We start from the raw sequence: 12,796 nt of genomic DNA, 5'->3' as shown, positions 1-12,796 counted from the left end.
CAGGGCCCTTCGGATGCTTGTCGCCGGAAGCATTGTTGGCTTCATTAAAATGCTAACTATTGACTAGCTGCCTTTTGTTGATCTGACCTGGCCTCCCCTAAAGGAATTCATGTTAAATTGGATTTTAAGGCCATGAAGAAAGCAGTATTACTGGAAAAACAATAAACTGGATTTGGGGGGATTTAATGCCGTGATATAAGTCTTCGACACGGTGATGTTTTAATTTTTAAAAGATAAAGGGGTGACATCCCAACTAATACTTATCTCAATGAAAACTGACTTTAAATGGCATTTTTCCACCACACATCTTTTTGAATATGTTATACTTGATAAATACAAAATAACCAAAAAATCCTAAACACACATGCCAGAGTTTTGATATTTTTATGCTTAGAAGTAATCACAAAACTTATAAAGGAGATTTGGATTCTTACCAAGAACATTCGACATTCCATTTTTCCTGATGATAATTCAGTCCTATGAAAGTGTGAAGTCATTATATGATGCCTGTCTTTGTGGGTTTTATATCGATGAATAAAGTAGGATGTTGTTTTTTTAATCTCTTATCCTTGGTGCGAATCTCGCATGTTGCCATTCTCTTTCAGGTTTTTTATCAAAAGCATAACTCTGAATCTAAATTTAATCTCGTTGGCCCCCATATTACTTCAAAAGGTGGCCTCTGCACTCCGCATGGTGGCATGTCGAGCGTTTGGCAGATTTGTGCGCACAGAATTGCTCCCCTTCTTGGTTTTCAGAACATTGCGCTAAATTAAAGATATTTTCAGCAGGGAATCTAAAAACTTGCTTCATGGCCAAACATCACCCATTTAATGACATTTTATATTGTTTATCAATTATGTATGAATGCTTAGAATGCATTAGATGGAATTACAACCAAAAAAAAAAAAATCTCATGAACAACTTTTAGCCAAATGTGTCAGTCTTTCCACATTCCTGAGTCCTCTCAGCTCCATTTACGGTCCTACATGATAAATGAACATATTCTGGTCTCCTTTTAGATGACATTTTTCATTCTTTGAATTCGCCTGCACAGGTTCATCACTTTACTCCACGTGAAAACATAAAATTGTTAATGGCAAGGTACTTGTTCATCATTTATATATTTCCTACTGAGACTTATTGGATTTAATAAAGCCCCTACCTACCATGCAATTTGTTCGCCAGCCGCTCTGGAAGATGTTAAGCAGCTAATGCCTTTTCAATGCCTTGAAATTGTTGGATTTTTACTAATACATGAGGATTTGTCTAGACTCGAGCCCCTCTTACACAAAAGATCCTACAAAATATCTAGATCAAAGTCATAAGAGCCACTTATCCAAAGTGCCTTTTTTTTTAGCAACTGCTCATACATTTATCGTATTTTTCCTTTTTTTAGTGTTATCTTTAATACGCTTCAATTCAAATACTAGTGAGGTGTGAGACGAATTAGGATTGTGGGTTCATTTATTCTTTAAGACACCATCAATGTACCTTGACACCAAGTACCTTCTCCTGGCCAGATTTAATCCCGCTGGCCAGTAGAAGAAACCGATTCGATCAAAGCAGTGCACCAGTGCCAGAATGACAGCCGCAGACATGATGCGTAGACAGATGGACAGACAGGTGGACAAACAGAGCAGCAGTTTGGATGGACGAGCTGCCAGATGAATAGATAAACAGATGGACAGACAGAGAGGCGGGTTGGACTCATAAAACCAAAGGGAAACAGACGAACAGACTTATTTATAAATAGATTACAAAACGATTGTGAGCGATTGCTATCTGATGCTCATTTCAGACTTGATGAGTCTCTTGACGCACGCTAGAATTGACACAACGAAACACCACGTACGAGATGTGCACGCTCAAGGGTCAGATAATCTTTTAACCATGAGGCAAATTGTGGTGTGGGTTACTGTTATCGTAGGTCTGAGAATATGTTCACAAGAAGCATCAAATCGCTCATAATCTTATGACAGACGGCAATATTTTGGAATTAAAGTACTCGTGATTATTATATTGCTGTTTCCACTGGATTGGAACAAGTCAAAACAATTTGAAATATAACCAAAAAATACCGTTGAAATACGTCCTTACAGTCATAGAAAACTTCATAAATTGGAACTGACGTCACACGAGATGAATTTTTCAATTCTCAAGTTCAAGGATTCATTCTTCATGTTGAAGATAGGACTGTTGTTTTTTGTTCGGTTTGACATGAATGATGTTCAGTGTCACACATTGTTCAGTTTATTTTTGTATTTAAAAAAAGAGACTATTTCCGTAGCCGACATTTTAAATTAAATCATTCGTCTTTATCACAACATTTTTACCTGGAGCCGTAGTATCCTCACCAAAGAATTCTGACTATGGTTCATGTCACTTCCAAAGAGCTATTTGTTTGGGAGATAAGATAAGTAGGAAGAAGGACACAAGAGCTTAATGTACCAGCGAACAGTGGTGACAATATTAATGAATGCAAATGAAAACAGTCAAGATAGCTCGCCACTACTCACTACCTACTGTCTTCTTCTCTATTAAGGCCTGATAAATATTCCATGTTGCTCCCTTTGTCTCATCTTTATCTGCCAGCTCCTCACATTCATTAGTATGGGCAATCTATCTGGTCTGTAAGAGGCCAAACCATTACTCCTTTGAGCATACACTTTTAACTAGTTTTAACTACTTTGAACTATTATTATTATTATTATTGCTCATTTCTAGTCACTGTACTTATATAAGGCTCTTGTTTATTTTATTTTGTTAGTTTTCATATATAGCATGTCAATTTGTCAATGTTCGTATTAGTCAAGATAATTTGGTGATTTTGGCCCTCATAATCCATTCACTGAAAAAGACAACGTGTGGCCAGCTCACAGATCACATCGCCTCCAAATTAAAAGAATCACAAACCTAAACCATACAAAGGATAATTTAATTCCACAAAATTGTGGTGTAATTGAGCCAGCACAAAAAAATAAAAAAAACTATTTTGGTACACACAGCGAGTGAGGAGTGCTTGATCACACTCTCTTTGTTCGTGTTTTCTATTATTAAGAACACAAGCAAAACAAACCAGATGAAAAGTCAACATTGTTGCTGTGTGTCTTTCAGCACCACAGAGGTGTGGAAAGCATCGAGAAGAGAGAGCTAGAGAGAGATGCTGTCTATTTCAGTACTACATGAAAACAGTGGAACCTAAATACTCAAATACAATCTATTTAAGGAATCTCGTCAAAAACGATTTATCGCAATAAGACATTGTTCTAATTCACACTGTTGTATCACTTCTTGGCATCTACTTTAAATCTGTTGTCGTTAATTTGTTTTTTAATTTTGTGCAATATTACAGTAATCACGTTCACACACTGCCTCTTGTTTTATTTTAGTTTTCTCATGTAAGCTTGCTTTTCATCCGGGGAACTTAATGTACCAGCACTACGGGGACTGCAACATGGCTGCCTCCACCAGCTGTGACTGAGGCAACTGGTGTTTTTATTTCTTCTTTCTACAGTCAAAATTGTTCATCATTAATACTAAGGCATTTTTCCATTCTTATTTCTTGCCACATGTAAACAGCATCCTTAAAAACGCCTGCTTCTCGACAAATTAAGAACAGCAAGCATGAACACGCGTATACCTCGTCAATCTGACGCATAATTGCCGTAATTACATAATTGTATGACTCTGATAGGCTTTAATAAAAGATGAGATGTGGGGGTACCACGTGGCGGTGGCTTGCAGCCACAGTTCTACAGCATGAAAGAACACACACATGCACACACACACACATTCATGTATATAATCGGCCACACCAGGTTGGTTCACACATGCAGCCAATTAATTTGAAATTGGAGCGCTTTGGAGTTCAAGTCACTCAGTTGCTTCTCCAAGGAGATTTAGAATAAGCTCAAAGAAATGTGTTGAGTGTAGGGTTTAATTATAAAAGCCAGCACTCCCCTGTTTATTCAATTTGGAAAAAAGTAATGGGACGCCAACAGGAAATGAAATGTCAAGAAAATGTGAAGTTTCTAGTAAGCTTTGGGTCTTTCCACTTGATATTCTGATCAAACTCATGTACATTCCAAATCATTGTGCAAGTTAACATATCATCCCACACTGCAAAAGATGCCAAAAAGACTGTTCATAACTTACCTCTTAGGAACACTCATGGGGTGAGCCAGCAATGTGTGAGTCCGCAAGCGTGTTACTAATAACTGCCACTCCGTCACACCCTTTTATCTCTGATTGGTTGTTTTTTTGTTTTTTTCTGTAATTGGGTGTTGTGGTTTCCTGTATGTCAAACTAGAGGCACAAGATGGGGCCAGAGATGGCTGATTTTCCTCATAACAATAATATTATCAAGTCACAATAGGGTTTTATTGTTTATATTATTTTTAAACTACCCTTTAAGTATTATTTCTTGCAACTATTTTGCACTTCTTATATTTCAGAGACAATTGTTTTTATATGAGGAAGTGCTTTTATAAGTATTTGAATTTCATAGTTATACCGGCCCGCTGGGAGAGGCAATAACTATTATGTGGCCCGCTACACAAATGAGTTTAATAGCCCTGCCTACAGTTTATGTGTAGATTTCTAGTCAACGACAAATAATAGCATCAAAGATACTGTCTCAAATGTGTGTAAGCAGGGCAGCTTATCTGACAGAACCGTAGCTTATTGTCCAATAGAATATGGAATCCTGATGATAATATATTAAACCAACATTGAGCAGCAGGGATAGGCGTGTGCATAATGTATGAAAACAAAAGGCTTTTGTTGGTCTTGTAGTAACTTGAACTTTATCCATAACCCGCAAAGCATATAAAAATAAGTTTGAATTGGAGCTCTAAAGCTCCAGTACCTGTGGTCCATTAACAGGTGCACGCTGTGTTTTAGCATTGCTCGGTCACCATGTTGGGGAAGTCAATATTTGCGGCAATTCAACAAAAGCAGGAAGAGATTAGCAAGTGGAGAGTCATGGTACAGCTAATGACACCATAAAAGGCTCATCTGCCATTCCCAAAACAAATATATGCAAGGGTGTACAGTACACTGTCTTCATTGAATATTATCATGCAAAGATTCTGCAGGCACACACGTCAAATGAACTTTCGGGTAAGAGGCCACGCTGCGGTGTTTCGATCGTCTTCAGATGGCGGGTGCGACCACAGCCTTCGTCCCTTGGCTCTGGCTGCCACTTCCTGTTTGGGTCACTTGGCTCTGATTTAGTTCAATTGGCAGTCTGGTTGAGGGAAGTGACTCTCTTCGCAGTCACATGACCGAGGAGGACAGAGGGTCGGGGTGGGGTGATAAAATTTTGATTTTTCAATTCTGCGTGATTAATATTTAAGACAGGGCAGAATAGGTTTTTATGAGCTGACAACTCAAGGTGAGGCGTACCAGGGTGAATTAGGGACACAGTGAAAAGAAAAAAAATACTACAAGAATAAAAATGTCATCAAAGTTCCTAATGATCAACTTTATTCTTAATACAGTTTAGAAGTAACATATTCATGTAACAAATTTTGGAATTTATTGTCAAATTAGAACTTAAATTTCTTAAAATTATTACCTTTTTCCTTAAGTAACTTTATTCTGGAATCAATAAAATTATTTTTCTTGTGATTTTACAAATTTTCTTTACCTGTTGACAGTAACTTGAATAATAATGCAACTATTTTTTGTTAAGTAATCCGTTGTTTTGTTTTGTATACGTAATAATATGATGAGATTTCAAATTTATTCGGTTTCACCCTCAACAGCTCTTTGAGGGAAGTCATGAACTACAAAGTGGCCCGCCACAAACGTTTGCCACCCAGGTTCTAAACCAATCAGTAGCTCATCCTTTAACTGTTTTCATCTGTACTGGGCTCCGGTACTTCAAAATTTGAATTTAAAATTTGTTCCAACTAATTTAAGAAAGACATAAGGGTCTTGTTGTTTTAAAATGTGAAATTGTGCATTTAAGGTGGAGGTTGGACTGTGAACACACAAAATAGAAAAAAAATAGAATTGAGTGGTCCAAGCAAAGAAAAAAAGACCAGTCTGCTGTAATAGTGGTAAATGAAAGTGATGAAAGCAAAGTAATAGTGGATACGCTAGCTAATCATGCTTATACACTCTGATAGATGCTACATTTGTATTCCCTCTATTTTTCATATTTGTTCAATCATGTTATACTGGTCAGCAGAATTACTGAAACGTAAACAGTCTTTTTTGAAAGGATGTTTTGAAGGTAAAAGCCTAAACATTTTAATTGGCACACAAATATGGGTTTTTCTAAAAGCCCATACTTTTTAATTGCCATTTTGAGTGTTGTGCAGAGCAAAGTGGATGCCTGAGGTAAGCCTATCAGAACTACACAATGGCCCTTAAAAAGTTTTTGCCGATGGTTGTGTGTGGATGTGTGTGTGTGTGTGTGTGTGTGTGTGTGTTGTTGCATCCCCTGGGGCCAATATTTTCAGGATCATAATGATTGCAATTCATTCAATTAATTGATGATTTAGACTCTAAATCATGGGACGATCCCGCTAAATTTGTTGTCATAGTTATGTATGATACGGTGAATGAAATACACCAAAATGGCCTCTTTGCCGCCAGTCGATGATCATTGCTGTGTATTCAAATGTATTCATATGGCGTAATAAAGTCTGTGCAAACAGGATTGATGTAATTTGTTATAAAGTAGTGTGAAGTGGCCAGATGGAGCATTTGATGCCCCCTTAAGGGTGTCTTTAAGCTTTACTTGAATAAGAAACAGCCAAATATGGCCATTCTGTTTCGTACACATATGGATGTAAAGCCTTCTCATACTATAGCCATAGGCTTTAAAGATGGTGCATGAACATAACATGTGACAGCCATGTGCTAAAAAAAGAAATGTCAAAGAAAAGGCTAAATATTCCATAAAAACTTGCCAACACACAACCTGTAGAGGCAATTCAAAGATTTAAAAGTTGTTTTAATGCACTCTAGAAACCCAACTTTACTGTTCCCGCATCGCTATTATTTTTATATTATCATGAATTTCCCCATATTATGTGTCTCATTTATTACCACAGGGATGGAAAGCCAAGTCTGGTGATTATTCTTTTGTGTAATGAACTGTTCAAGAGACTGGATGACTATAAATTCACACTAACTCCTTCGCATCTTACATCAGCATCCTACTTATACCTCTCCTTTAAAAAAAATGTGTTACTGTCATAACTGGCCTGCAATGAACACTTGACCTGAGATGCTGAGTGCATTTTCACCTAGAATGACATCATCCAAGTACATCACATTTGGCAGGTTTGAGAAAAAGTCTCCTAATGCTCACACAAATCACTTGCAGAAATACTTGACTCAAGTAGCATAAAGCTTAAATATGAGAAGTTAATAACTCTCAGTTGAAAGGCTCATTCAGTCATTGACCACAATTTTTACTTGATTTTTTTGCACAGGATTAATCAAATGATGATTTCTTACTTTCTTTTATCCGTTTTTATTTTATCCTCTCTCCCCAAAAATTGGATCAGATCAACTCAAAAATGTAAGTACTCGATTTTTTTGTCAATTATCTCTATATGAGACATCCTTGGTGCATTTCTGCGGCAGGTGAACGCATCTGATAACCTGCTGCAGGCAGCCACTGTCAATAATGTATGACTGACATCTAGCAGATTGAGTGTTATGTGCGTACGTGTGAGCATGTAGCGAAACCTTGCAGCATCTACACTGATTTGTGGTAATTGGCTCCCTCTTAATTCATTTGCCAAGCAAGGTTCAGTAATTATTGATCATAGCAATCGTTTTCATAATCGGTCTCTAAAAGCGAAATTGTTGAATTTAAAATTATGATAATGACACTCTCAAGATTGTTCTATTCTTGGTCATGAAAGCACTTAAGAGCCTGACTAATGAATATGTTGTCCTTTTCAATCACACGGCACAAATAGCACTAGAGAAACATTACACAGTTGGTGCGGTGTGAAATTGGCAAGTGCATTCAGAGCATGGAAACGAGTGTGCCGGTGCGGAAGGTCACAGGTAGGTGGATTATGCACAAAAATGTCAAAAATATTTTTGAGAAAGGCAGTGGCGCGGCATGGTGGCCATTGCGTGATTTGGATATCTGCCTCACAGTCTGTAGACGTTCTCGGCTCAAATCTCTGCTCAGACGTTCCAGTGAACATTGTTCTCCATGTACTTTCTGTTCCTGTTGATTTATTTTAAATTGTCTGGTTTATTGAGGTTAGACTGTTAGATGGGTGATCCCTTAAAGTTTTCTACAGGGTCAAGATCTGCATCATCAGACTTTCAGGGGTTTTCCTCTGTACAAAAGGTGGATTGTGTACATAAGGCACCCACCAGCCTTTCTGAACCTAAAGGTCACTTCTTGGGCGCTGATTAATGTGTAGGCCACACTTTTGAAATAACAAATTTTGAACAATTTATTGCAATAAATCTCTCTGTGTTTGCACAACAGTATGAGAAAACCTAGAAAATCACTGTCCATCACTGGTGAGTTATTGTTAGAACATAATAAATAAATTCAATAAATAAATTAAATAAATAATTGTGTGTGTTTGACTATGGCTTGTACAATGATACATCTACTCTGTCATTGGTTGCAAATTATGAAGTGGAGGTCACTGTTACGGTTCTACTCGGGAAATGAATTATTCACCCGTGACAGACACCAGCAGGTTTAGGATTAATCTTCATATCCCAAATGACACCATTTTAAGTGGGCTTGTCATGATTTGTAATCAGCTTAATGTCACATTCTGTACCGATTAGCAGTGCAGAGGTCATTGTATGTTTATCAAAATATCTATATTGTGAGCCATTTTCACTCTTTTATGATATGCATAACAGGTGTCGTTTTGCAAACAACTTAGCCATTAGCATTAGCAGGCTTATCATTGTATCTGCTTGAGCCATAAGCCTTCAGCACACAAAGCCACGGGGGAAACATTCACCTGAGACTTGATGCTGCTTCAAAACTAATCTGTGCTGTCAAACATATCGTACACAAGCAAATTTGCACACACAAACAAGTCTCGGTGTCTCCCCAAACCAAATAGAAAAAGACCATGCCATGGACAAGAGGCTGTGATTCACTTTACATCCATCCATTTTGTTACTTTATGTGCAGAATCCTCCAAGTACAATTTTATGAGAAAAAAAATCATTCATTCACTGTGTTTTGGTGAATTGATTTTTTGGTGAAATCTTCTGCATGCTTTTTCGTCAGATTTTGCATGAGGTAGATAGACGAAACTGCAGCTTGTGGCTCTGAACATGACGGCATAATGTGGAGGGCACTCAGGCTCTAACTTGATTAAGCACCAAGTCGAGGCCTACTCAATTAATCGGACCAATTGACTGCTGCAGTCCCACACAGCTGCTGCTGCTGCCCATGGAAGAAGCACAGCCTCAGTGACGGCAAATGAACATTGATTAAGGCAAGTGTAGGGCGTTTCTGGGAAATACTTTTCCATGCTCCCGCTACCCCCCAAAAAATAAGTCTCGCATGTTCACACTTCCAAAATAACGATGTTAATGAGAGTATGTGTGAATCTACTATTAGCGTCATTATGCTAACTAAATGCAGTGAGCCATTAAGCATTTCACATGTTTTCTATTTGCAAGACTGCATTTTGTGAGAAAAAATACACGTACAAAATGACATTGTACAAAGCAGTGACTTAGAAGGAAAACTGCGTCAGTGTCAGTCGTATTTCCACCTCCTGCTCAGATGCCTAATTAGCATAATGTGTTTATTTAACAAGATATAAACATCCTACGTTTATGCAGATTGTGAGTTGCGGTTGATAACGTTCCACTCTGGTCCTGGAATACATGGTAACGCAAGTGGAAAAAGCGATGCCCTGTGAATTAAAAATGACTTCTATGCACAAAATTAAAGATTCTGCATTGGCTTTGTAAATTTGTAGATGCACAAAAATCCTCCACAAGACCCAACAACAAAGTTGCAAACATGCTGACTAACTTGAATTACACTCCTCTGTATTAAGAAGAGCCAGATGAGGTGGCTTGGGCATTTTATCTCTGGTAGGGTGCGCCAGGCATGTCCCACTGGGAGGCCCCCTGAGGACGACCCAGGACATGCTCGTGAGACTATGACTCCCGGCTGGCTTGGGAACGTCTCAGGATCCCTCAGAACTTGCTAGATGAAGTGGCTAGGGAGAGGGAACTTTGGGCTTCCCTACTTAAATTACTGCCCACATGACATGACCTTGGATGAGCAGAAATGACAATGAATGAACGAACGAATAAATGAATGAATGAACCAACGAATGAATGAATGACGTACCAAATATTAGTAGATTGTTGGATTTGGTTGGGCACGACCTCGGTCCCTGGCTTTCATACAATTTTGCTACTACCATTACACACATGCACACACACACATTACAGCAGTTTTTCATTTGGATGCAGCGCTTCAATCAAACACACACATGGCCTTCACCTTGCCACCAAAAGCTTTTTTTCCAGAAGTAATGTCGCATAATTTACAACCACATGGTGATGCGAGTATGTGACACATAATAGAACAACCCCTCCTCCCCTCACCATGGCGAGTGCGGCAAGCCCCCGCCCCCCACAGTCGGCACTACCACCGTCCTCATCCTGCACCCCCACCCCATCTGACAGCCAAGAATGGGCCACAATGGATTCTTGACATCTGTGCAGTTAATTACAATGGCTGTACATGGTGCTGCTAGAGATGTGTAATTATTAGTACGCTGGCCGGGGGAGGGACAGTATAAGGGAGCTGAGCCACATCTTGACATGACGGGGGCTGATCCACACAGCCAGCGCTTGAGACACAAAGACATGGTCCCTCGTCACCATCCTCCCTTGCTACTGTTTGGTTCGTCTTGACTGAGTGTGTGTGTGTGTGTGTGTGTGTGTGTTGCAGGCAGTAGGCGGCTGCATTTGTGCACTGTTGTCTTTTTTTATTCCAATGCAGACGACACTATTATATTGGAGACAACAAGATGAAGAACTGTCTTTATCAATCAACAATTAACTGTGAAGTGATGAGCATCTCCGCAGAGATATGAGGTTGAGATTCATCTGGCTGTCAGCAAAAGACAAAAGTACTGACACAAAGACGAGGCGAAATGACAATGGAGGAAAAAGTCAAGTTTGCTTTGCGTGAGGATTTAACCTTTTTCAAAAATGGACAGCAAATATTCTCCCGGAGGAATGTTGGGATGCTCTTGTGCACAATCATGAACATGGGTGGCATGCACATGCAAGGAAAAATACATCAGGACATTCTGCCCATAGACTCACATTACACCTGCATGAAGTAAAACGTGTAAATATTGAGTCGCTGATTGATTTGAGGTTTAGCTCCGCTCTGATATCAAATATATTTGATCTGCTTTTTCTGAATAAAACTCATCTAAGCATGCCTCTGTGGGCCTTGCTTTGTGTGCTGGGTGAACAGAAAACAGTCATCAAAAACTGTCCCTCAAAAGTTCTGACTGGGGCATACAAAGTCTAGTTCAATTCCTGATTTACCAGTAACTGCTTTGTAAACTGATAACTGATCAGTTCCATTGGACATGAAGAAAAGAGTAGCTGACCGTTCTCTTTGCTCCACAAATATTCAGTGTGAAGGGACAGAAGAAAAGAGCCCAAATGCAATATAAGCATCTCGCACCCGCCCACCTGCCCAGCATGGGCCTGAACACACAGAGAATGCTCATTGCATCTGTTCACAAACCACTCTCGCCAAAGGCAAAATAACATCAACACCAAAACTCCAAGTAAAACGCCCCTGCAAATACGTACCAGGCATCATTTACATCGCAACCTTAGAAAACATTAAATTCCTTGCTTGATTCTCAAAGTAGGCTACCACTGCAGTATTTTAATAATTCTGCCAACCACTCATGAATGAACGGACCAGAGTGCATTCATAATCTTTAAGGTACTACGTAGCATTTTTATGTATGGAGAAATCATTGACTTACTAACTTATATTTATAGAACATCATCAGTACTTACGGGTGCCATCGAAACGTGTGGCGATGGTGTCCAGGAAGGTGTTCTGTGGGGCCAGCAGCCCTCTCATCACCGGCATCCTGCTCCGGGTCGACTGGGTCCTTCTGACTCGGCGCCCCGGGGCACCGCTGGACTCCTCCTCCCGCTGCTCAGACCCAAAGCTCGGCAGGAAGCGGGAGGTACCCGGTGCGCATCCCAGCCCCTGGAGGAGCGCACCGATCCGAGAAACGCGTGGCGGCTCCACCTTGACACCGCGGGGGCTGTGACCATAATCGAGCCCAAGACAGAGAGCGAGCTGGAGTATAAGCGTGAGGGGTTAGTTAATGTGCACCGTCAAACTGAACGGTGCGCAAAGGTGAGCGTGGTTTTACGCGTAAAAACAAAGCAAGAGAGACGCAGCAAACAATAGATGCTTGGATGGATGGACTGACTTTGTGGTGCTGATGGTGTGTGAGTGAATCTTATAGCGACAAGCTCCTCCTCATACCCCCCCCCCCCCCTCTCGCTTTCTCTCTCTCTGCCTCCTTCTCCCTCTGTGGTTATCAAGAGAGAGCAGATGCCGAGTCACATGACGCCTGCAGGTCCTGATGATGTGGTCCTCTTTCAAAGTGGAGGTGGGAGTCAACAAAGCCAGTTCATTCTCTCATCTAACTGGTTGCTATGTGTTTATATATATAAAAAAAAGGGCAGGTACCTGCATAATTGCGCACGCAATTTACTTTCTGGAACAAATGCACATTCAGGATAGTTTGATGTATGC

At 39.8% G+C, this 12,796-nt stretch overlaps 1 protein-coding gene across 2 annotated transcripts in view; it reads right to left on the bottom strand.

The window, feature by feature from the left end:
• The window catches only part of kcnh3 (potassium voltage-gated channel, subfamily H (eag-related), member 3), a 50,081-nt gene extending 37,621 nt beyond the window's left edge, over positions 1-12,460 (bottom strand). Inside the window, exon 1 of one of the 2 annotated variants that reach the window (XM_088383987.1) lies at positions 12,040-12,460. In XM_088383987.1, the coding sequence (XP_088240113.1) occupies positions 12,040-12,115 (76 nt within the window). In that variant the 5' untranslated portion in view covers positions 12,116-12,460. Of the gene's footprint in view, positions 1-4,155; positions 4,248-12,039 lie in introns of those variants that run through there. The other variant, XM_088383988.1, reaches the window with a different exon arrangement.
• Between the last annotated feature and the right edge of the window lie 336 nt (positions 12,461-12,796).

This window comes from Syngnathus floridae, chromosome 8 (genome assembly GCF_059516105.1).
Source record: "Syngnathus floridae isolate MCC-2025c chromosome 8, RoL_Sflo_1.0, whole genome shotgun sequence".
Lineage (NCBI taxonomy): Eukaryota > Metazoa > Chordata > Actinopteri > Syngnathiformes > Syngnathidae > Syngnathus > Syngnathus floridae.
This window is presented reverse-complemented; position numbering and strand designations above follow the sequence as displayed.